Source organism: Centroberyx affinis, unplaced genomic scaffold (genome assembly GCF_046629955.1).
Source record: "Centroberyx affinis isolate AG114_WGS23_722 - 3 ecotype Tasmania unplaced genomic scaffold, CSIRO-AGI_Caff_v1 ptg003514l_1, whole genome shotgun sequence".
NCBI lineage: Eukaryota > Metazoa > Chordata > Actinopteri > Beryciformes > Berycidae > Centroberyx > Centroberyx affinis.
Window position 1 is genome coordinate 14,521 of NW_027281461.1, and position 23,282 is coordinate 37,802.

The following is a 23,282-nucleotide window of genomic DNA, read 5'->3' on the forward strand; positions in this document are numbered from 1 at the left end:
TGATAATCATGACTTTGCTCGTCTTTTTTTTTTACCACTCGGGGAAAAAGGTCGTGCCGGGTCGTTAATGTTCGCTGAACTGGTTATTCCAATATTTCCGACATCCCCTGAAGGCCGCATAAGACAACGGCAAAGACGTGATACGCAACTGCCGTCGTTACGCTACGTTCCGAGGTTGTGTCAGAGCCTCAATCGTCGGAGCGAATGAAGCTAGGAAGGGATCAAGGAAACCTTACATCGTAGACAAACACCCCGAGGAGGTGTAGGAACCCAGCTAGCGCATAGCTCTCACAGTGCCAAGAAAACAATAATAAAGCCTGATTGAGTCCTTCATACAGCGAGGGCCAGCATGTCTGAGACATACGGTATGTGTGTTGGGGGGGGCGATAGATTGACATTTCATGCTTGCTAGCTGTTCCATACACACTTGTTCAATGGTGAGTACTAGCGCTTTGCTAGTTAGCTAGCTACATGGCTAGCTTACGTTAGCTACTAGCTAACTTGCCAGGTCAGGATGTTTGCGGCTTTTAATGCTAGTAACTAACGTTAGGTAGCTACATTTCATACACTAAACTACTGTAGTTGGCGTGCTTCGCGAGTATTAATTGACACCTCTGTCGAACAATGGCGGAGTGTATTGCTTCCCTACACGATCAAGAGTAGGAGTAAACATATGCTGAAATATTGCCAGTTAAAAGTTGGACCAACTTAGTTTTGGCACAGAGCTACGGTAACATGTTGTGACATGTAGAATTTGCTTGCAGACGCTGAGGTACCGTTAGCTTGTTGAAATGAAAGCGGATTGGGTGACCTTGCAAGCAGGTTGCATTTTATTTCAGGTACTTTGTGCTTTCACTTCAGAGGTAGCTAAAAACCTAGGCCTGTATCAGGAAGTCACGGTAGCCGGTCATCCCTCAGTTACCTGGACAGCAGCAGCTTTTAGGTGTCCAGGGGCTTCTCAGTGGTCAGTGGGCACACCACCACATGTGTCTCCAGCTTGATATCAAGCATAGGAACTAGATGGCTAACACAAGAACAAACTACATTGCATCCTTATGCTGACAGAAGTCACGGTTGCCTTTGCATGTGGGCGTAGACGTTACGGGAACCCACTTAAACAGGAAATTACTCCTCATGTACATAAATTCATTTATCATGACTCTCCTTCGTGGTGTCAGTGAACATACCACAATTGACTGGATACCTTTGACCCTCTGTTTTGAAATGGCACATCATCACCCTCTCCTGTTGCTCTCCCCCTCTCTCTCCCTCTCTTTCTCCCTCTCTCTCTCATTCACACAGTCTCCATCCATCTGCTTCTCCTTGTACCCTGTTTCTCTCCCTCTTTCCTCGTATGAAACACTACTCCAGTAGGCCGTATTTATGGTGAAGTGCCAGCTCTAATGGTAGCTGTAATAGTCTTTTATTGATTTTTACCTCGGTCTCCTCTGTTGTCTCTTCTCCTGGAGGGCCAGTAGGAAACTAGCAAAAAGTATCATAAGTACAGTAAGTACACGACCAGGCTAAATTGCTCCAACAGAAGCTCATTGAATTCTCATTTATCTGTTCTTTTCTGTACAGCACTTTTTCATTAGCTTACTAAGTATAGTTAAGGCACACCAAAACACACACACACATATAGCCTATATACACAGTATGTAGACAAACACGCTATGTTTATGTGTTACATAGAATTTGACCTTGTTTGAAAAGAGATTATGTCTAGCACCTGATCACCACTGGTGACACATGTTTTGTTATGATCTGGTGGATTTTAAGTAGAGATAGCACTTTTTCACTGCCAATTCTTGATTAAAGCTTTAAGCCAATGTGGGGTACTTATGTGATATTACTTTTAAAGAACAAAACATAGAAAGACCATTGGCTTTGGGTCATTGGACAAAAAAATCTTACTATATAATCCATATTTCTCCATTAGGGAGATGTGTGAAGAGAGATCTCACATCATCTTGTGTTTGACAAAATTGTGTCACTTTGACTTGATTTTCGCCATGTTACACATGATGACTCTGATTGATATTAGGGAAATTCTCTCCAATGATGCCCCTTTTTATCTGGGTTTCCGCCCGATGTGTGGTGTATTGATGCATTCCTAATTTGAAGGACAGCCATCCCAAGCAGAAGATGAAGTGTGTTGGCTTCCTGATGGTCTTGCATGCCATCCATCTCCATGGTGACTGAGCATGCTCTCATTCTTGCCATGCCCTAGTAGCCGCTGTGTACTAGAGCGGCGATTTTCAACCAATGTACTTAAGAATGAGCACACAAATTCCTTGAGATTTTTGTTCAAATTTAATGAAAATGAATGGTAAACATAAATAATCTATTAACTTTATTGAAAGTCACCCATAAGCCAACAAATTTTCTCTGGGTATGTTGGTGCTTTGTCCTCCATTTACTTGCACCATACAATCATATAATGATTTATGTGAATCTCTAAAATGATCTTCAACTTTGTGTCCCATGGACTTTGGTGTCTTGTCTTAGTGAGCAGTGAATCGCTGCAGAAAAACAAGTGCAGGAGGAATTAGTCTTGCATGCACAAAGTATTCACTAAGATTAGGCATATAAATTAACACAAGCACAGATAATTCATTATATTTGCGAGCCATCAAGGGTTTGAGTGGACTGTGTTGTGAGTGGATTTTCTTTTTACAATAATTTTCAATCTTCGTTGTTTTTGATACGCTCAAAATGAACTTGCCATTCCCACTATTGTGTTAATGTCCTGTTTAGCTTTGCCAAGTAATTTATGGAAGCTGTATACATGCAAGCCATGTATGGTCAGGCTGCACAGGTGCGCTACTGACTTTTTCTTTTTTTTATTAGTAGTGGGCTTACCCCAGGACACAAATGACTGTAAACCTACAACTCAAGTTGATGTAACCTATGATTAAAGTGGGAATCTACAGGATTACCACCTGAACTTTTATTTGTTTTGGTGACAAGCAGTCTTTGCTGTGCTGTTTTTGTTCTGCATTTCCCAGAGATCACTTCCCAATCAGTGTACTGTGAAATTTTTTTTCCATCCGTTTTTTGTTGATGAAGTTTGTGTTTCTGTAGGTATTGCTCTTTTTCTGTTCAACCACTGTGATTATTTCTGCTCTGAGTTCTTCTGTTTATAGCAAACAAACCACATCACTTCCTGTGTGGCCGAGGGTTTTTCCATGGAAATACCTACCTGACGTTAGGTGTTTAGAAAAGCAAATGTAAAAGCTTTCATCAAGTGGATATAGGTAGAATCACTTGCGTTATGTCAGTTGGCAATAGAGAGTAGCAAAATGGAGTTGTTTATGAATTATTATAATATATTAGGCCTGTCCCTGAGCTCCCCTGGACAATCTTGGTGAGATAAGAGCAAGGGCATGTCTGAAGGTGAGAGTGTGTTCTGGTGTTTGCTCCACAAAGCAATTACAAATTAATGCAATGAAGAGTTTTTAGATGGTGTGTTTTTTTCTGGTCAAAACATCCAAAAACTGGCATTGTATTTGGTTTGTGCAATCCTAAATTGATGTTTATTCCAACAGGGTAATTATTGGTTTATTGAAAAGTTAGGCGAAGTTAGGCTACATCTTTGACACTCTTTGGCAATATATCCACCAAGCCGCTACCATCACAGCCATGCTAGCCTGTGAGCAAAGTTTTAAGACATGCTTTTTCTAGTAAACAACTAGTTAATTCGTTTTTAAATGGTGCAATCAACAGCTGGTGTTGATAAATCACATCCTCCAATTTCAATTTTTTTCTCCTGTTTTGTGCTCCAGCCTTGGAACACACACACATAAACACATTTCATTAAGGCAAGGAGTGCGGAGTTCACCACTGTCTAGATTAACCTTAATCGTTTTCTCAGATGCAAATGCCTGTGTGCTGTGTTAGTAGATCAGAAGACAAGATTTTTGGATCGCCATTTGATTCATGCTAGCGTTGACCTTTAGTAGATGCGGGCCTTCGTTTGTTAAGTGTTTTCATAGTGTAAGTGAGAGCATATTGTGTGACACTGTTAGTCTGATCCCCCAGGGGTTATTTAATATTGATGTCAAAGAACACAGTAGCCTAGCAGGCTGCTGTTGCACGGGGCAGCGCTGCATCCCTCTTTCCCCATTCGTTTGACATATTGACAGCTTGATTGTTGTATGCAGATCTCAAGTGGGAATGTGGGATGTCTGGAAAGACCCTGAAAAGCTGAGGCAAGCTTTTAAAACAAAGCTGTTAGCTTTTGATTCTGTCAGTTCTGCTGTCATGTCCATTGACAATGTGTGGTTGTGTGGAGTAGTCATGCTGGCTACTGTTGCAAAAGAAAACTGTAAGTGCTGGTAGGCTACTTCCCTTGACCTTAGTTGTTCTGTTACCAAGAATTTGACCCGAAGGTTGTGTTGCTTGAGAAAACACAAGCTTCCACAAACAAAGGTGCACTATAAACGAAGCTAGTGGTGTGGTTTGTATTGGCCGAGCAAGGTGGCTCCAAGAGCACTAGCATAATGTGTTTAAATGTCACACAGCAACAAAAGATCAATCTCATCCCCTCCCCTCTCCTCTAAACCACTGCCAGCTCCGTTGACCTTGTGTGGAGCTGAATATTCACAGGGCATTTACCTGGCTAGTAATCTCACCAGTAATCACTGTATAATCATTTGCCAGGCCAGCAGTTCTGGATACAGAGCCAGCGCTTAAGCTCAAACCAAAATTGCATACTGTCTTCAAATCCAAGTGAAGCAGGCTCTCAGGGGGATAGGTGTAGTGTGCAATCATCCTTTGCTCTCACAGTCTTATGCACACATCGTCTCTCTGTTTTTCTGTTATTGTCTTCACTTCTCTATGCATGTGTCACTCACACTGACTCACTTACTGTTTCTCTCTCTTGCTCACACACACACACACACACAGACACACACACACACACACACACACATCCTCTTTCCCTCTCCTCAATCATCATATTGTTTCATATCTCATGGATCTGGTCGTAACTATGGCCCAGCCTACGCATGCAAATGTCCCTTGCCCTATCTGTGGTCGCAGCACACAAAGGCTGCCTTTAGGCTGCGAATGGCCTTGCACGTCAGGGGCTCCAGTCATTTGGGCTCGGGGGTCATCTGTGTAGGATGGGTTGTACTCTCCAGAGCAAGAACCCGCTTCACACACATCAACAACATCTGCACAACCAGCTGGCCACGGTCAGTCAGTCCCACGCTAGTCAATCATCCTAAGCCACGTCTAGTAACTCAGCTGAAGCCGACACCGTGGCTTCATTCTAATGACCTGTGTTGTTTTGTGCTGCTGCTTGTTCAAGGCTCCGCCCACAGCCCTTTCTCCACTTAGCACAAACAAGTCTCCTGAGCTAATTAAATTAGAATCGGAAGTAGCACGTTAAACTATTCACATGCAAGGTTTAGTGATTAGTTGGCTAATTTGGGGTTGTTGGACACTGTGAAAGTAGTAGCTCAGGTGGGATTAAAAGGAAATCTGAGGATGGAAGAGCAAAGAGCAGCAGGTTTATGTTCTCCCCTGACTCTGGTGTTGCATTGATTTCTACCTCTTATCCTTTGGTTTCAGACTTCCTGTTTAAATTCCTGGTGATTGGCAGTGCTGGGACGGGGAAATCTTGCCTCCTCCACCAGTTCATTGAGAACAAGTGTAAGTGTCCCCTCATAAAAGCTTATGACTCACATCAGTGGTTGCATTACAGTAATTACATAATTACATACCTCACATGAATACAGATTCATCATAGTTTTTCCACTCAGCCTACAGTATATGCTCAATACTGCTTAAGAGTTTTCTGATGATTTGTTAAATATAGCTATATAGTTGCTATAAATTGTAAAAAAAAAAAAAAAACTGACAAAAGTAATACTTATATTCTTCAAAGTTCAGTTAAGCATTTCAACTTTGGAAATACAAAAATGGCCAAGACAAAATTATTGACACCCAAAAACCCTCTGGCCTGTAGAACCTCTTTTTATTTGCAAAAAATCAAACTATACCAAGTTTGACATTACCAAAAGAAATGGGTCCACTGTTCCTTATGGGACTGTTTTCATATACACTATTCACAAAAACAGGGGTCGGTCAGTATATAGGTTTCAGCAAGTACCACAATAAAAACATCAATGTTAATGACATCGCCACAAGTTTCTATGACTGTACCTACTGTGATGACTGACTTGGCAGACTATATGAAAACAGTGCTGCTGTACTGATGACCTGTTTCATGCCACACGCATCCAGCAAACATGCACTCTGTATCCTGACCCTAATCACAGGTATCACACCAGGCATAAAACTGACACCCTTTCCCTACTGTGAGGTTAGACTCATTTCTACTGCACTTTTTCAGCGAGGCCCTCCAGGTTGAGTTATTCATTGACTTCTATGGAGAATTAAACCAGAATGACAGGATGAATTGTACACCGTGTCTATCCAGACTGTTAACATTTACAGTGTGCAATTATTGGGCCGGCCAGATATACCACACGACTCCAAAGTGCTCTGGCTTAGAATCTGGACTGGAGGAACAGGACAGCCAGAGCAGGACAGAGCAGTGCAGCATTTCTCTCATAATGTGAAAGACTTACCAATACTCACAGGGAATGTTAATGCTGCTTGTTTAGTTTAATGTATTTTAACAAGGAAAGCAAGCATTTGGTTTGGGAGCTACTAACATTGTCCAGGCCATTTTTCTTAGGTTAAACTTCAGAAAACCTATGTTTCTAAACCTCATTTTTTAAAATGAGGTTTAGTTTAGTCTTTGGGCTGTAGCAGAACCAGTTAAGGCTGGTTAATTAAGCACATCAAATTATGTGATGATTTTAGTAGATTTTAGTTAGATTTTAGTTTTTAACAGGCATATCTGCATTATCAAAACCATTTTATTTAAAATGTGCACTGTACTTGAAAATAGTGAAGATGGTGACATAAGATGCAAAAAGTAAAAAAAAATGGTTTCCTTATACCTTCAAGAATAACAATCATTTATCACATTTTTATCTATTTTTTTTTATATTTATCACAATATCTAGCAAAATAATTGGGATTGTCATTTTAGCCATAATTGAGCCGCTCTAGCATGAATGTAGCTGTGAGGTCCAACATATTTCTTCAGTTTCATCTTATTTTTGAAGCTATGGTGAATAATTTCAAACGCGCACATACCCACACGCACGCAACACATACACACACGCTCGAATTAATTAAAGACGTGCCAGGGCCCAGTGCTGTCAGTGGAGTGAAAGAGGGAGGAGGTTTTTGACAGTGTTAATCTCTTAGGGACTCCCTCTAGTCCTCTGATATGGATATGAGCCGTTTGAAGATAACCGCTCATGTCTTTAAACAAGCACAACACACCAACATATTATAGATCAGAACTAAGACTCTGGGAACTGAGTTGAAAGCGCTGTCTTTATTGTGGCAGTGTGCACCTGTTGGGTTAAATGATAAGACTTCACTCTCTTTTGCCAGGATAAAACGCCGCCGAAACTGAGTCTGAATAACTTTTTTGTTTTGTTTTGGAGACATGAAGGCATGCGCTAAAGTTACTGTTCTGCTTTTCTATTTCCTCCCTCTCTCCCCTCTTCACTTTCTCCACTTCCCACTCCTGGTGCAGTCAAGCAGGACTCCAACCATACCATAGGGGTAGAGTTTGGTTCCAGAGTGGTCAATGTCGGTGGAAAGACGGTCAAACTGCAGATCTGGGACACCGCCGGACAGGAACGATTCCGGTAAACTCCTTCTACTGCCTGCTCAGGGTTTGGCAAACCCTGACCTGAAGTTAACTTTCACAATCACACAGTTACACACATTCATGCCTGGGAGATGCCCAGTGCAGCCATATTCTTCTACCACTGAGCAGCTGCACAGGAGTAATTAAGTGGCTTCCTCAAAGGCATCTTGACAGCAATTGTTGAGAGTGCTTCTCATTCACTGTCTCCATCCAAATTTTCCCAGCCGTTACGAATCACAGTCCTATTGTCTCTCTGGTGTCTTCTCTCATTGATTGGTAGGTTGAATAGGTGATATTATGAATGCAAGGTTAACCAAACCTTCTGTTCTCCCTCCCCAGTTCTGTGACACGCAGCTACTACCGAGGAGCGGCCGGGGCGCTGCTCGTCTACGACATCACCAGGTAAAACAGTCGCTGCATTCACTGTCCCTCTGCTTTTCCAGAAAAGTACAGCTTTTGTGTAAAACAGAATGTGCATTTACCAACTTACTTACTCTCGTGGTCTAGAGGCCACAGTGGCTGGTAAATCCAAAGATTATACAGCCACTTTTCACCAACCAGAACACAAAAAGATCTCTGAAACATGGTTGGTTACCTGCCTAAGTGGCTGGTATAATAGATAAGCATACCTGCCTTAACAAAATATTACCAGCATTTGGCTAGTGGTAATTTTCCTCCCTGCTTTTAATGCCCATTCAGACTGGTGTGTATTACATGTGGAGTTAACTAGCTGGCTCAAACACTATTTTAACACAAACCCTATTTTTTTTCCTTCACTATAGATTTTAAAGTTTTTGCAAAAACCCATTATCTGTTGCAGTTAGTGAGATGCACTATCATGCCTTCACAGCATTTACATTTTCAACTCTGATTTGTTGCCTGGCACACCCATGACATGGATCTGTCTGGACTTCCAGTCAAATTAACTGACACTTTCTGACCTGTGAAACTTGTCGGTGTGAGTAGTTACTTGTGCTGTCATTCAAAAACTTCCATATTGTAATATTTTTATTAGCATCATATTTGTGGTTTAGGTCTGTGCAGTGTAATAAAGCTATACCATGTCAACACCACCTCCAGAATTTGTGTAATTTAGTGTATATGTGCCGAGACAGACATGGTGATATGAATGCCAGGACCCAGTCACAGGGTTTTATTTTGGAAGCTCTGAGTTGCGATAGAGGTGTTGTATAATCAAGATGGAGTGAATGTGGTAATGCTGAGTGACAGGAACGTAATACAGTTTGTGTTTGTGCGAATGTATGGTTGTAGGTGTGTGTGGGGGGGTTAGGGTGCAGAGTGGCAGGAGATGTAATGTAGTAGCGTCTCCTGGCAGGCGGCAGCAGCCAGGAAAGCAAAAGTCCATTAGAGAAAGTGTCACCTGAGAGAAAACCAGGGAGAGTGGAGGGAGAAAAGTGCAAGGGGGGGCATGAGGATGGAGAGGAGGAGATGGAGAGCAAAGAGGAAGAGAGAGAGAATGGGAGATGGAGACATTTATCAATGTTGTGTAGGTGAAAAGTAAGTAGGAAGATAGACAGCAAAGTGTGTGGATGTGTGTGAAAGAGGGAGAGAGTGGGTGATCAAGACTGAGGCTGCGCAAGATTGTCCCATCAGCGTTTGGACCAGAACTGACGTCATCTTTTGGCTGCGTTTGACTGCAGCTGTTAGACATCATTTTGCAGACCCACACCCTTCTGCTCACCTCGTGCTGCCATGGACACCAGTGTCCTGTCACCATGGTGACGGGTGGCTTCAACCCAAAACAAGTTCTCTGTATGACTCTGTCTTCACTGTCAAGCAGACTCTGCTGTATGTAACAGCTGACCCACTCTAGCACTCACTGCACTGTTAAAAGGCATGTTATTGTGTTTGCTGACGGACTGCGCCAAACTTATTTCCTACTCTCTGTCTATCTGTCCTGTCTTGTCCTGCAGCCGGGAGACCTATAATGCCCTCACCAACTGGCTGACGGATGCGCGGACGCTGGCCAGCCCCAACATTGTTATTATCCTGTGTGGCAATAAGAAGGACCTGGACGCAGACAGAGAGGTGACCTTCCTGGAGGCCTCGCGCTTTGCTCAGGAGAATGGTAACTGACATTGGATGCACAGTCTCTTGGATTTCCTCAGGTCTTTATCTCCTCTAATTCTCATTTTCTTCCTTCCCCTCTTTCTCTCTCTTTTTCTCTTTCCTCCACCCTGAATGTGTGTTTCTGCCTGTGCAGAGCTGATGTTCCTGGAGACCAGCGCTCTGACAGGGGAGAATGTAGAAGAGGGTTTCCTGAAGTGCGCCCGCACCATCCTCAACAAGATAGAATCAGGTACAAACCTCTACTTGTTTGTTAATAAGGTGTTTCTGTGTGTCTGAGTTCCAAGTTCCTGTTTGATTATGCTGATTTTTTTTTTACATGTTCATTGTCCTAATCGCTGTGTTGACTGTGTGTGTGTTCACTTCCGTGCATGCATGCAGCCCTGCGAATGTGCCCTTAAGGGTGCGTGTGTGTGTGTGTGTGTACAGTGTATTTGTCTTCATCGCTGACAGTCCTCACCACTGTTTGTTTCAAAGGTGAGCTGGACCCGGAGAGGATGGGTTCAGGTATCCAGTATGGAGATGCATCCTTGAGGCAGCTGCGACAGCCGAGAGGCACCACCACACAGAATAAGCAGCAGTGTAACTGCTAGGGGCCGGGGCCCCGCCCTCACCTCAACCCACAGGCCCATGCATACAGGACATCCCTTACAGGTCAGTGTAATGCTAGACAGTATTACTATCAGCTCAGCCTGCTTGTAGTGCTACGTTTAGATTATATCCTGATTAATTGCATATCAGGATACCTCGCCTGCTCTCTTGCACTTGCTGTGATATTAAGGATGGGACGATATGCTTATTTCATAATTATATGAATGTAGCATATTTGGGCCTAACGAACATCAATATTTGATTGTGCAAATCAATCAAGATGTTTTTTAAAAATGTGCCTCCCTAATTTTGATATATCGTTCCATCCTTACATGGCATTGATCAATGCACATCAGTGATCGTATTGCAGCTCTTCTCATCTCTTCTCTCTTCCCACATCTCAGCTCCAGGTGTTTTTGGGTGTGTGGGACTTTTATCTCTTCCGTCTCACACACCTCGGATCACCTGGATTAGTGGTCATGGAGACCACTGCAACCCCTGACCCCTGACCTCTGGTAAGAGTCTCTACTTCTTGCCTGGGGAGGACACCTCTTCTCCTGCGTTCTGGGCAGGGAAACCCCTCAGTGTGAACATGCTGGGATCATAAAGAAGAGGAATCCTCTTCTGAGAAAATTGTTTCTCAGTTACTTACCAGACGAGGAAGTGTCAAGGGTTATGTGTATGGGCTGCCCTACTGTGTTTTTTTAATCCCTCTCTTTCTGGTTTGTAGTAACACCTGCTCAGCGATGCTTTCTTACATACACACATCACTGTCTGAATATCATTAATATGTTTTTGCATATATTTATCATTCAAGCTATCTGGGTAGGATTTCATGATTAGCTTGGTCAGCACTTTTTGAGTTTTAACATTCATAGAGGCACACCATGATATTTTGCATTTTATTAACCCATATTTGAACCCTTATTTGCACTGAACAGCACTCCTCTTAAATTCAACCTGTCATTTGTAATGTGATAAACGGATGGGTCTAAATGTGTCCTCCAGCTGGCACCTCAATTACGCCAACATGCACAAGATTTTGGTTTAGACTTACTGTAGATATATTCAAAACCACATACTGTACAAATCTTTGTAAAGGTTCCTGCAGTTGTTGTCCAATAATTTTCTCAGACCTGATGCAAATTGCAGCTAATTGGTGGGTTTAAGTGTACATCAGGTCTTTTCAATCATCTAGGCCCAAATGTAGAGATCAGGCCTTTTACTCCGTCTGAAGTTTTGTTGAATCTGTTGAATGCTTTGTTTATTGGTTTGCGTTGAACTGCACTATTATGATGTAGAGAATTGGCCTTAGTAACATACTTGATATTGTGGATGTATATTATTCCCAGTCGCCATGTCTCTAAACTGTCAGTGGTGCCTCCAAAGGGAATGGTCCTATCACTCCACTCCCACACAGGCAAACCTGTGGGTCATGTTGAAAGCACAAAAATGAGAGAAATTTTGCTCTTTATTTTACTCCAAAGGTCACAAAGTCAATTGTTTTGCATTTATCTGATTTCCCATGCTTGCCCCAGCCCATGTTAAGTCCCTGTGTCTCTGGCCCTGTCACAGTGGAAGGTTAAACTAACCATGTCTCTGCCTCCTCCTGCTTGGCTCTTTCTCCTCTTCACCCTGCCCTCCTTTTAATTTAATGCTGCTCTACATGCACATACAAGGAAGGTCACAGGAAACCACACTTGGTTTTGCCTCAGTGCCACGCGTGGGGAAACATTCATGCCACCCACTCAGTTTAGTCATATGGGCTCATTACTGTTTAATGGGAAGTTGCAAGTGAATTTTGATAAAATCTGAGGTTCTGTTTTCATCCTCCCGATTAGCTGTCACTTCTCTTTGTCAAGCACAAAAGCGGCGGCCCTCTCTGCTGTGTGGTGTCGCTGGGTTTGTAGAGTTGACCCAGATGTTTTTCCTCAGAACAGACCCTGTGTTGCCCCAGAGAGAAAGGGGAATTTCCACTGCAATATGGTTTCCTCTTTCCATGTATCACTGACTGGGGGTTTGTGGTGGTGTTGGAAGAGAATGAGGTTGCGAGTTAAAAACTTAAAAACATCCCAAGCTCCCGCCCTGCTCTTGAGTCACAGGCGCTGCTTCTGTCAGAACCACAGAGAGCGGGTCACACCGACCCAGCAGAGAGGAGATGAAAACAAACTGCCTGCATACCCGTTTCTCATGTCTTTTTCTCAAGTGTTAGCATATGCCCACGTAGACCCGGCCGTATGCTTTCAGGCTCCAGTGAGGCAGCACACTTAAGGGATAAAGACGGTGAATTGTACAAGCAGGAGATAGTATATGACATCGAGAGACAGACCGGTCAAAAAGTTTTGTTTTTTAGAAAAAATATTGGCTTTGTGTGATAGTTTGTCTCCTTCTGCAAGTGCACTTTTACTTTTGAGTTTTCATTTTCGTTTTGTTAATATGCTGTAACTATAGAATTGTACATTTTATTTTACTTGAAATGTATACTGTAATAAAGATTTTAATTGTAGATGTTTATCATTTCTTACTAAAGAACAACTGAGTGCTTCATTTTTCTTCCTTGGGTGTTTCTGCTGTCAGAAGGCAAGACTGTTGTGCTGGTGATAAGTCCCTCTGCCATCTGAGGCTTGATTTGTTTATTGCTTACTGCTGTTGTAGAGGTGATGACAGGATGGAAAGGATGTTGACTTCCTGAGCTGCAGGAGCCTGTCAACAACTCTTGATCACTCATATTCACAAGCTGTTGAAAGCACTGGACAGCCGCTTCATTTAAATTTGTTGAATACTGTTGAAAGAGTCGGAGCTAGTTTGCATTTTAACTGTATGTGTCTAACATGTATGGTTCATAATAAGCAGTCGCCAAAACAGCCATATGGTCAGCGTCGGCATTCTTTTTCTTTTCATCCAGTCTGCTGTTACATTCTGCCTGGACTCAATCCAACGATGAGCGCAATCCAACTCAGTTGTTTCTTAGTAACCAATGTTATATAATCAACTCAAAAACTACTGTACATCTCGAGTAATCTATGCTGTAAATAAGATTGAATTTGTCTATTGTCTATTGAGGGTGAGTATTGCTCATTGATTGTAATGATTATGGAATTCCCAGTAAACTGCTTGTTTTTTAAGTTAATATCTCTCATCTGTGTCCTAGATGTTTTAATAACTCTGTCTAGTCTCTGACATCTAAACTAGGTTTCTGTTAAAGTGCTCATCCTATTTTGAAGCCCAAGGGAGTTGGATCAGATCCTGAGTATTGGTAAATCTCTGGCTCTCCTGCCTCTCTCTCTCACTCTCTCCTGTGTGCTCCAATGTGAGCAATGAGTAATTACACAACAAATAGATAGCCAACTGAATTAAATAGCTCAGAAATGCAACAATAGACTTTATCTAAATTATTAATCTTCCTCATCATTTGTCTGCAGTTTCCCTCAGAGGCAGAGTCTGGGTGGGGTTAGAATATCAGAGGATTCATATGATGAAGAGTAAATTCCCTGTGTCCAATTGTCTGGATTTATGTTCCTGGGTCGATGGAGTAACAGCTAGAGTGGTTTAATGTAGCTGAAGTGGATATATTGACTGATGTATTGATCTTAGGCAGGCCGTTGGAATGACCTCACCTCATAACCAAATTGTGTAATTTACCGTGGAAGAACTCTGCTTTGTTTTGCCACTAGATGGTGCTGAAACATTGGACAGAAAATCCTCAGGTTACCGTATTGGAAGACTTTCTGCACTCAGGTCCAATGCTTCATGAGGTACTATCATAGTTTTTTGCACAATATTTTCCCCCAGTCGTCCTCGTTCTTGTTGAGGAGGGCTGATGCATATAGAATGACAATTATCAGGACAACAGATATCGTGTTAAAGGAGAATATCACCAAAATATACCTATTTTTCACTAAATTACATTGTTCAAGTTTCATGGACAGTTATTTTCTTGTACCTATTTTAAAGATTATGTGCTTATGAAAGTAAAAATTTGGATGTTTAATGTAGATACAGGAAAATAACTACATATTTTCAAACCATCCCAGGCAATGCAATCTAAATGGGAAAATGTCAATAATCAACTTTGATGGGATTCCCCATTAAAAGAAAAATCTTGGTCCACTGTAGGCATAAACTGTCTAAGTTTATTGAGCACTTCATCTGTTTTTTTTATTATATACACAGAATGGAATAAATTGATGTGGGCAATTGAACAGGAGACAGTAATACATACAAACACACATCTTCCATCAACAAACTCACAGGTGGACGAGAGGGGAAGCAGTACATCTTTCACTAATGCCAAATCATAAAAAAATAATCATACAAAAATTCAACAACAGTAACATGTGAAACCACTTATGATGCCTTCATGACAAGACATGGTTAAAATTAGAGTATGGCAGGTAGTATCAAAGACCTTCAACTCCAAAGAAGGGAAATTATTTTTTTTCTTTGTTAAATTAGTAAGTTTTTGACCAGGTTTCTCATTTACAAAGCCAATTAATTTTGTCCCATCATGTGATGCTAAGGGAATCTAAAATCATACCAATCCCAAACAGCTGAATACTCATCTTTAACAGGTCATATAGTGGGTAAGAAACACGTTAAAATTCTGGAATGAACATGTTAGTTTCACACTATTACACATATGTAAGATATACTGTATGTACACACCATACAAAGCAAACTTCACAGTACTGCTTTATGTAAAATATACTTTCCATTTCCACTGAAAACATTTCCTTTCCCATTGTATACTGTAGAACTCCTTTCCATCTATGAGCATTTGGGTGGATTCATATTTTAAGTGTTGATTAAAGTGTGACCAACAAGCACCATTTATTTTAGAGTTGCACAGAATCATCTAGATGTTTTGAGATGCGAGCTAAATGATTACAACATACAGAGCTTAGCTATCTAAGACACCATAACCCACACTATTCATCATCCGCAGCAAGGACGTCCCACACAGCGCAGGTTGCCATAACGCACCGTCAAAATGGCTCTCATCACAAGTACCCTCCACTGAATTATGAATTTACCGCGGTGGGTCAATTGCTCTAAAGGGCTTTCTAGCTGTAGTTTACTTGTACTGTGACCCTGGTATAAAATGCACTGGAGCCATGACAAGTCTAGCACAGTCTGGCAAGATCTTTGTTTGCATGGTTTTCATGCAATCAGGTTGCAGGTTTGTTGTGAAGCTAGTCTACTCTATGCATATGGATCATCATAGGCAGTTGCTCTCAAATACATGGTGCTTGTTAGCTACAGTAGTGCCATTAGATGAAGGTTGAGGATTATGAGGAGAGTGGAGAGGAGTGGGGGCAGAAGAGGGAGGGGAGGGGAGGGCGGTGCCAGAGTGGTGGATTTCTGTCAGTGTTTCCACCATGATGCACAGTAATGAATGCAAAACTAACTGGCTACTATGTGAAATAACTTGTTGCTGCAGCCACTGGCTTTGAGAAAAGTGAATAGAATTTAAAGTTGATTGTAACTGAGGTGGAACTGTAGTTACTCTGAAATGCCAGGGGCCATATAGCTGCAACATATTGAAATACACAGCCTTTATATTGGGCAAGTTATTCAGTGAAGAACAATAGTTCCAGAATATTGGAAATGGACACAGCATATAGATTGCTATAACAAACAGATTACTTGAACTCTACATGATATATCCATATGTAAACAATATTGTGTATTTCCATTTCTGAACATCTCCCCTCCAAGTTCTGTAAGGGGTGGAGCCTGCTCCAGAGAGGCAGGGAAATGAGAGGGGGGGCTTCTTTCCAGAGCGACAGCAACGAGGGGCGGGATTAGTTTAGGAGCCAAGGCAGGGGATTAGTGGGCAGGTAGAAAGGATGGTCGTCTGGTCGCTACTCAAGCGACTGGAGCATGAGGAGCTGCTTGAGGACCTTGGTCTGACTGGTCTCCCTGATCTCTCCTGCGAGGAACATCTCATCCACCACTGTGTACACCTGGAAGTGCAGAGACAGGTTAGCTTAGACAGGTTAGAGGACAGAGATGGTTGAACATTGTGAAAACAGGAACAGATAGGAATGTACCAATAAGGTCAATTAAACACTGAAATAGACTATCAGAGATGTTCTTCAATATTAAAATGGGATACCAAGAACCACATGTAACATTGATGGAACGAGAAGCAAACTGATATTTTCCCTTCACATAAAAAGAACTGCGTTTTCCTGCACATACTAAAAAACTGTAAATACAATGGCAACTCATCATCTAGCCACTGGTCATCATTGCTCAGCACCCCCTGTATGTCATCAAAGCATAGAAACGACAACTCGATGGCTTCTCATAGTGTTGCTAAGAGTAGCTACCCAATTACCAACACAATGGCAGAATAACTGTGTTGCTTTACACGTGTGCACAGATCCATAAACACATGTACAGGACGTACATGATGAGACGATTCACACTCTCTTTATTTGTCAACGCACACAAGTGAGGTGGGTGACTGAGCTCATGAAAGAGTGTAGGCCCTAGGTCACGCTGAAATTAGATGATGTTTCATTTGTTTTCTCAATATGGCGGTTTCTCTCCGTTTTCTGGCTGCAACATGTCAACCAGCGAGATGACTTAAAAACGTGGGTGGTGCTTCGTTAAAAGTTCAGCGCGTGGGTGGATGTTCAAAAACACCTTAGGTAATTAGCTAGCACGCTAGCAGCAGTCAGGATGGCGTTCAGAAGTGTTAATTGCCTGACATTTCTTTCAGAGGAAAATATATTCCCCAGCCCCACCAAAATGATGTAGATGAATCTAACTGAATGATTGCTGTACTTTATTACACACAATTACATACCCGTTGCCATGGCACCCAGGGCTTAAAGCAAAAAAACACTCTGAGCCTGAAATGTTCTTGACTGATTGGGGGGACTGATTTCTCTATAAAACTAGTCCAATAACAAGAACAACAAAAACAATTGACACATTTCTGTGCTGAATGAATGAATATTCAACACAGCATTATTAATCTATAAACCTAGTGCAATAAGGATAACTGTGGAGCCCCCCAGGGGTCACCTGGTACAAAAAAAAAATGATGCGGAAATCAGTGGGCATGGTTTTCTTACAGTTTACTCCTAAACCATGTGCACAGATTTGTAATATCTATGCTGATAACATCAAAGAGGGACTTTTAGGCCTATATACAGTGAGTCATAGCCATTACACACAGCTTGGCATACATATAGTGAGCTGTAATAGCCATTAGGCACCTAGAGCATATGTGAACCATAACCATTGATTAATTACATCAGTAGGTCTAATTTATGATCCAATGTGTGTTTTGGTGACAATATGAAACCCATTTACTCCCTATATATCATGCTTGTAGAAAAAGCATGTTAATTAAATTTTATATGCAACTCTGTGGGCCGCTGTGGTGTCCCTGTTTGACGTTATCAATATACATATTACAAATCCGTGTGCACGGTCTACTAATCTGCAGGCATGGTTTAGGACTCTGTGCGCACTAATTCGAATCCATGCGCACGGTTTACTATTCCGTGCGCATGGAGCCGTGCGCGGTTTACCAATCGGTGCCCGTATGGATTTCCACATCTATTATTTTTTTCTTACCAGGTGACCTCTGGGGAGCTCTGCAGAGAACAGCCAAAGCAATGCCACAGTTTTATGCTGAATGACGATTGTAAATTGTGAAAGACAGATCACGTTCTGGTCTGTCATTGCTGCTGGAGCGGAGTGGCAGCTGTAACTGTCGCTCCCGGCAATGTGGTCAGATATCGGAGTGCGCACATAGCGGCGTTGTGTCTGGGATTTACCTCATGTGGAAAGAGCACTTTCCTTCTGCTGGTTGAGCTCACAGTGCAGACCAAACTCCCGGTTCCCTTAATTTGTCGCACCAAGTGTCAAACGGTTTCCCGTCTCCACCCGTTTATTCAATCCATACCTATCGCCATTTGTTTTTTTTTTGTTGAAAATAGTTTGTGAATCTAAAACGTCCATATGCCGGAAATCCGGCACCTGGCCGAGGTCTTTAAGCCCTGCATGGAACCACTTTAATCAAAAGACAGTTTTTTGCTCCTCTGTTCCTGCTGTCTTATCAGGGTGTTTATGTTTAAAAATTTGGTATCTCTGCTGACTTTGAGGTAAAAAGAAGCTCTTGATGTGCTTACCTTGTAGAAGTTGAACACAAGGTCCAATTCACACACGTTGTGAAAATACTCATTCAGCACCTAAGAGGAAAGAGAGGAATAGGGGTAAAATTGAAGGGTTTAATTTCATCAGATAGCAGTCGGCAGATAACAGAATAGAATACTTTGAGAGTGGGTAAAGATAGTACTGTATGACTTAATGTGGTGCATTAGTGCAGAAATCCATTGACATTGTAGTAGTAACAGAACCCACTTAACAACCATGTAATAGGCTAATTTCCACTACAGGGACATCCATTTTTAAAAAGCCCTAAATTAAAATTAATGTAGTTCTTGTCTCATCTTGTTTCCTCTGAGATAATTTTTCAGCTGTGGTATACTGTCATTTACAACACCAGAATTATTGACCCCTGGTCAAGAATATGCTAAACTGAGTGTTGAAACAAGCACCATTAAGCCCTGTCATGGAGGACAAGCTGCTGTGGAGTTCAACTTCAGATTGGCCAACCAAACAGTCAACCACATGGTCACAACGAGTAAAAAAATCAGAGTAAATATGTACTATAATGATTGCTTGTAGCTTATTTGTTTGAATTTGTTGATACATGCAATCACAAGCTTTAAAACTACGAGTTAAAACTGTACAGAGCATTTCAGAATGCATGCATTCCTTCATAGTCAAACATTACATTGCCCAGAATGACCTCCACTCCTGAGGGCTACAAACAGAAAAGGGCTTGTTTGTCTCAGTCAAAGTTCCAATTGAAGCTCACCATTTCAGTTTGTACTATTCAATAAACATGATTACCAACAGCAAAAGCTGGAAATTAGCGTTTTAGCAAAAAGAGGTACTTGTAGCCTCTCCTGTAGGTCTGCTCCTTAATTTGTGTTGTTTTGTTTTCCATGTTCAGGCCTGCGTGCTCGTTTCTGTTTTTTTGTTAATGTATGTTGCAAAATTCAAAATAAAAACATTTGAACTAAAAAGAGGCACTTGAGCTCCCTATGTCCTGCCATAATCACCATGATATACTAAGCATAAAAAATTGCAATCAAATGTTTTATAATGTATATATCTATATCAACATGCTTGTCTTCACATAACACAAGTGGTATTTATGTGAATTCTGCATCTCAAAACATCGAGGACTTTATGCAGCAAGGTGTTCCAAAATCTGATCAGCTCATCTACTCTATAGGGGAACCTGTGGTGTAAGTATGTACCTAAGTTGCATGTAAGTTCATGTATTGTTATTGTATTGTATTGAATTATTCTGTTCACAAGAATCTGTCTACAGACACACACACACACACACACAGAGATGCCGGCATGACAACATAATGTCCTGCATACCAGCTACAATAGTGGCAGGACATAATAAAATTGAAATGCCGCTGTGTGGAAGACAGGTTATGATTGGATGCAATGATCAATATAGGCCGGAGGCGTCACGGCTTTCCAGGTCACGGAGCTCCTGAATGGAGCACCGGGAGCCTCGTTTCTCATCAAAACCACATTCCGGCTGTGACTTGGACAGGGAGCATGAAGTGAGCCGCTCTGTTACGCTGCATTCTCTTAGGTCTTCAGGCCAAATGTGGCCACACAGCCATGTTAAAACAACTTGTTTATCTCCTCGTTAGGTTTCATCCAAGACAAATATATGCTTTCACACCATGAGACTTTTCTGGTTTGATACATTTGTGTGTCAGCCGCTTGACTGACACACACACGCTAGAATGAGATCTGTTCTCCACTGTCTCCTTCAAGTAGACTACAGTTTAACTGAGGAAATACATTCTTTGTGAATAACAATCGTGAAGCTTTTTCAATGAAAAGTACAAGGACTATCACTTGTCATTGTCAAATTGTTGTACACTTGTGCATGGAGAATTTTGCAAAACAATATTCATGCTGCTTCGCGGGGTAGCTTCTTGTCGCAATACCTGCTCATTGCTGTAAAATGTGCAGCTGGGATTATATTTAATTAATTAATGGTAGACCTGCTATCAGAAAAAACACTGAAATGCGTTCAGTTTGCAATGTTTGCTAAAGTACCACTATGTAGGGCAATGTGAACACTCAGACACTGACAGCAGGCAACTTCTGTGCTGCAGCTGGACATGGCTGACAGACACTTGGCAAGAGCAGCAAGTTTTTCTGATCAAAATGCTCTCACACTGTTAAAGTATTAATGAAAGTACTATATTATAGTTCTATGAGTGGGTGATTTCTTTTTTGAGTATTATTTGTCATCTGAATGTTTCCATCTGTAAGGTAGTTTTGGGCTGTAAGTCAATTTCATCAAAACATGGTATGAAACTATATTCACTACGGTCATAAAATGTGTTGTCTGCCTTACAGTCAGTTACTATTAGACTCGCTCTGTGATCAGTGATCAATGTGTTATTTTATTGCTGCAGGTTTATTTCCAGATCACTTGCCCTAATATCTAACATTGATCTCATTGTCAATAGTCACACCCCCTGAAAATAAAATTGTCAAATCAATTTCATTTTATTATACTATGGCAATTTATTCCAGTGTTTTTTATGATTTGTAGTGTAAAACATTGTCATGCTAAATGCCTAAACTGTGACATTTCAAGCATTAAGTTGTGACAATCTGACAATCTGTGTTCTGTTATCAACTTTGCATGAGATTCATAGTGTGTACTGTGATATCATACTGTTTTTGTCCAGAATATGGAAAATACCATGATATTAAGTAATTTCCCCCCACCCGAATCTAAGCACTTGCTCACTTTAGGGAGCCAATTAAGAGCAAATGGATTCCCAACTTTCCTCGGATAAACTTCATTTTAATCAAGTCCATATTTCCCACAAGAATGTAGGTTTGATATTAAGGAGTCTCTGGACAGTAGATGAGGGGAAATTTGAAGGAAATCATTGACAGACATTCTTCAAAATAATCAAGTTGATAAGTACCACATTGTGTGTGTGTGTGTGTGTGAGATAGAGAGAGAGAGAGAGGGTTACCTCTACAAAGTTGTGGATTCCCTCCAGGTATGCCAGGTTGTTATCTGTCACGTCCACACAGATACAGAAGTACAGTCCAGCATAGCGCCGGTAAATGATCTTGAAGTTCCTGAACTGTAGAAACAAAAGAAGTAAAACCTCTCAAGAGCATCATCTGATATAGTATGACAATGACATTCAGCTTCATTTGAGTTCACACTTATCCTTTTTCAGTATCTTTTTTTATCTTACTACTTCCTTGAGAAAATGTCACAATAAAAGTGATCAGCAGCAGCCAATTTCTGCTTTGGATTGTAAAATTCTTTAGAATACTACCCATTGTTTGATGGATTTTTTTCTATTGCTTTTGAAATGTGCAAAGTGACTTATAATTATTATACAAGTGTATCATTATTTTAAGTGGCTATTCATGTCTGAAGTTTTGGTTCCATTGCTCAAAATGGCAAAGTGAAAGTCCTGAAATCTTGAAAGCCAGAACCAAACCATACACGCATGCACGCATATAATACTCTGACTAATCGCATACCTCCACAAAGTTGGTGTGCTTTGCATCCCGGACAGTTACCACAGCATGCACTTCCTCAATCAACTTCTGCTTCTCATCATCATCAAACTGCATGTACCACTTGGCTAGACGCGTCTTCCCTGCTCGGTTCTGGATCAGGATGAAGCGGATCTATATGACAAAAGAAGACAGGAATGGAGAGACAAGAATGAGATAAATACAGAAAATGCTCCAACAAAGTGATAGTCCTAAATGGATCTGATATGCATAAGACTTAATAGATCTGATATGTTTAACTATATTACTTTGTTGGTTGATGTAACCATTAGTAGCAGCTCATTCATATTCAAAACATTTTGCACTATACAAAACATCTTAATATATAATTTTATGAACACCTATGTAGCCTCCAATTCAGTAGTAAACAGTCAAATTGGCAAGGTTAGCTTTAGCTAACAGAGTTTAACCACACCCTTTCGTGTTTCAAAACATGCAGATAATCGCGAAAGATATTTGGTCAAGTTAACGACAGGCAGTAATGCTTCATATTCGAGCTGGTTGACTATCTATCGTAAAACACTGTGACTGCAAATCTCTGGCCTTTGCTTGCTAAGGTTAGTTAGCTAACTAACTAGCTAACATTAGCTACCATATTACCGCTGACTGAATAAGAGGTTACCTAGCTACACGCTAGGGAGCTAGCGGTTATATGTTGGTATGGGAAGAAAAACAATATGTCGATCATTAATACACATAGTTACCATTGTCTTCTCCTAAATGTGGACGCTAGAAGCCTCAGAATAAGACGTTCCTTGACAATTATGCTAAGCTTTTATATAAATACATCAGTAATTTGACTTAATGTTTCGACCGCTTGTCCGCTATCTTCCTCGAGCTAACAGGAAGTGCAAAGAAATCCTTAAGCGCGTTGCATGGTGGGGAATGGCGTTTTCGTTGCTATACCTGGAACCAACAGAAAGCAATATATCACTACAAGAACCAGTATCCCTCCTGTTTTTCTCTCGCTGAGTCGTGCTTTGGGTCACATGAGAAGCTAAATAGCAATTATTATTTTATTCACCTAACAGACACACTGTAGCAGCAACAACCGGATTTCACTTAAACCAAGTTAATGTTTAAATAAGCTTTATACAGTAGTTTCTCAATGAAAAGTCAGGGATGATGAACAATGATAACCATTTAATTTCTGTGACAATTTCAATGACTC

At 41.2% G+C, this 23,282-nt stretch overlaps 2 protein-coding genes across 2 annotated transcripts; one reads left to right on the forward strand and one right to left on the reverse strand.

Moving 5' to 3' along the window:
- Positions 1 to 204: 204 nt before the first annotated feature.
- rab4b (RAB4B, member RAS oncogene family) lies at positions 205 to 13,935 on the forward strand. Its single transcript, XM_071539768.1, has 8 exons — positions 205 to 365; positions 5,578 to 5,658; positions 7,628 to 7,742; positions 8,084 to 8,146; positions 9,679 to 9,833; positions 9,969 to 10,064; positions 10,310 to 10,486; positions 10,828 to 13,935. Exons 1-7 carry the CDS (start codon positions 350 to 352, stop codon positions 10,423 to 10,425), a joined length of 642 nt encoding a protein of 213 aa, XP_071395869.1. The 5' UTR covers positions 205 to 349; the 3' UTR covers positions 10,426 to 10,486; positions 10,828 to 13,935.
- A 606-nt stretch (positions 13,936 to 14,541) lies between these two features.
- Positions 14,542 to 22,950, reverse strand: ap2s1 (adaptor related protein complex 2 subunit sigma 1). The gene is made up of 5 exons (XM_071539769.1): positions 22,816 to 22,950; positions 22,076 to 22,225; positions 21,550 to 21,663; positions 18,577 to 18,636; positions 14,542 to 16,389 (listed from the first exon to the last, which is right to left on the reverse strand). The coding sequence occupies exons 1-5, from the start codon at positions 22,816 to 22,818 to the stop codon at positions 16,288 to 16,290; spliced, it is 429 nt and encodes a 142-aa protein (XP_071395870.1). The 5' UTR covers positions 22,819 to 22,950; the 3' UTR covers positions 14,542 to 16,287.
- Positions 22,951 to 23,282: the final 332 nt, after the last annotated feature.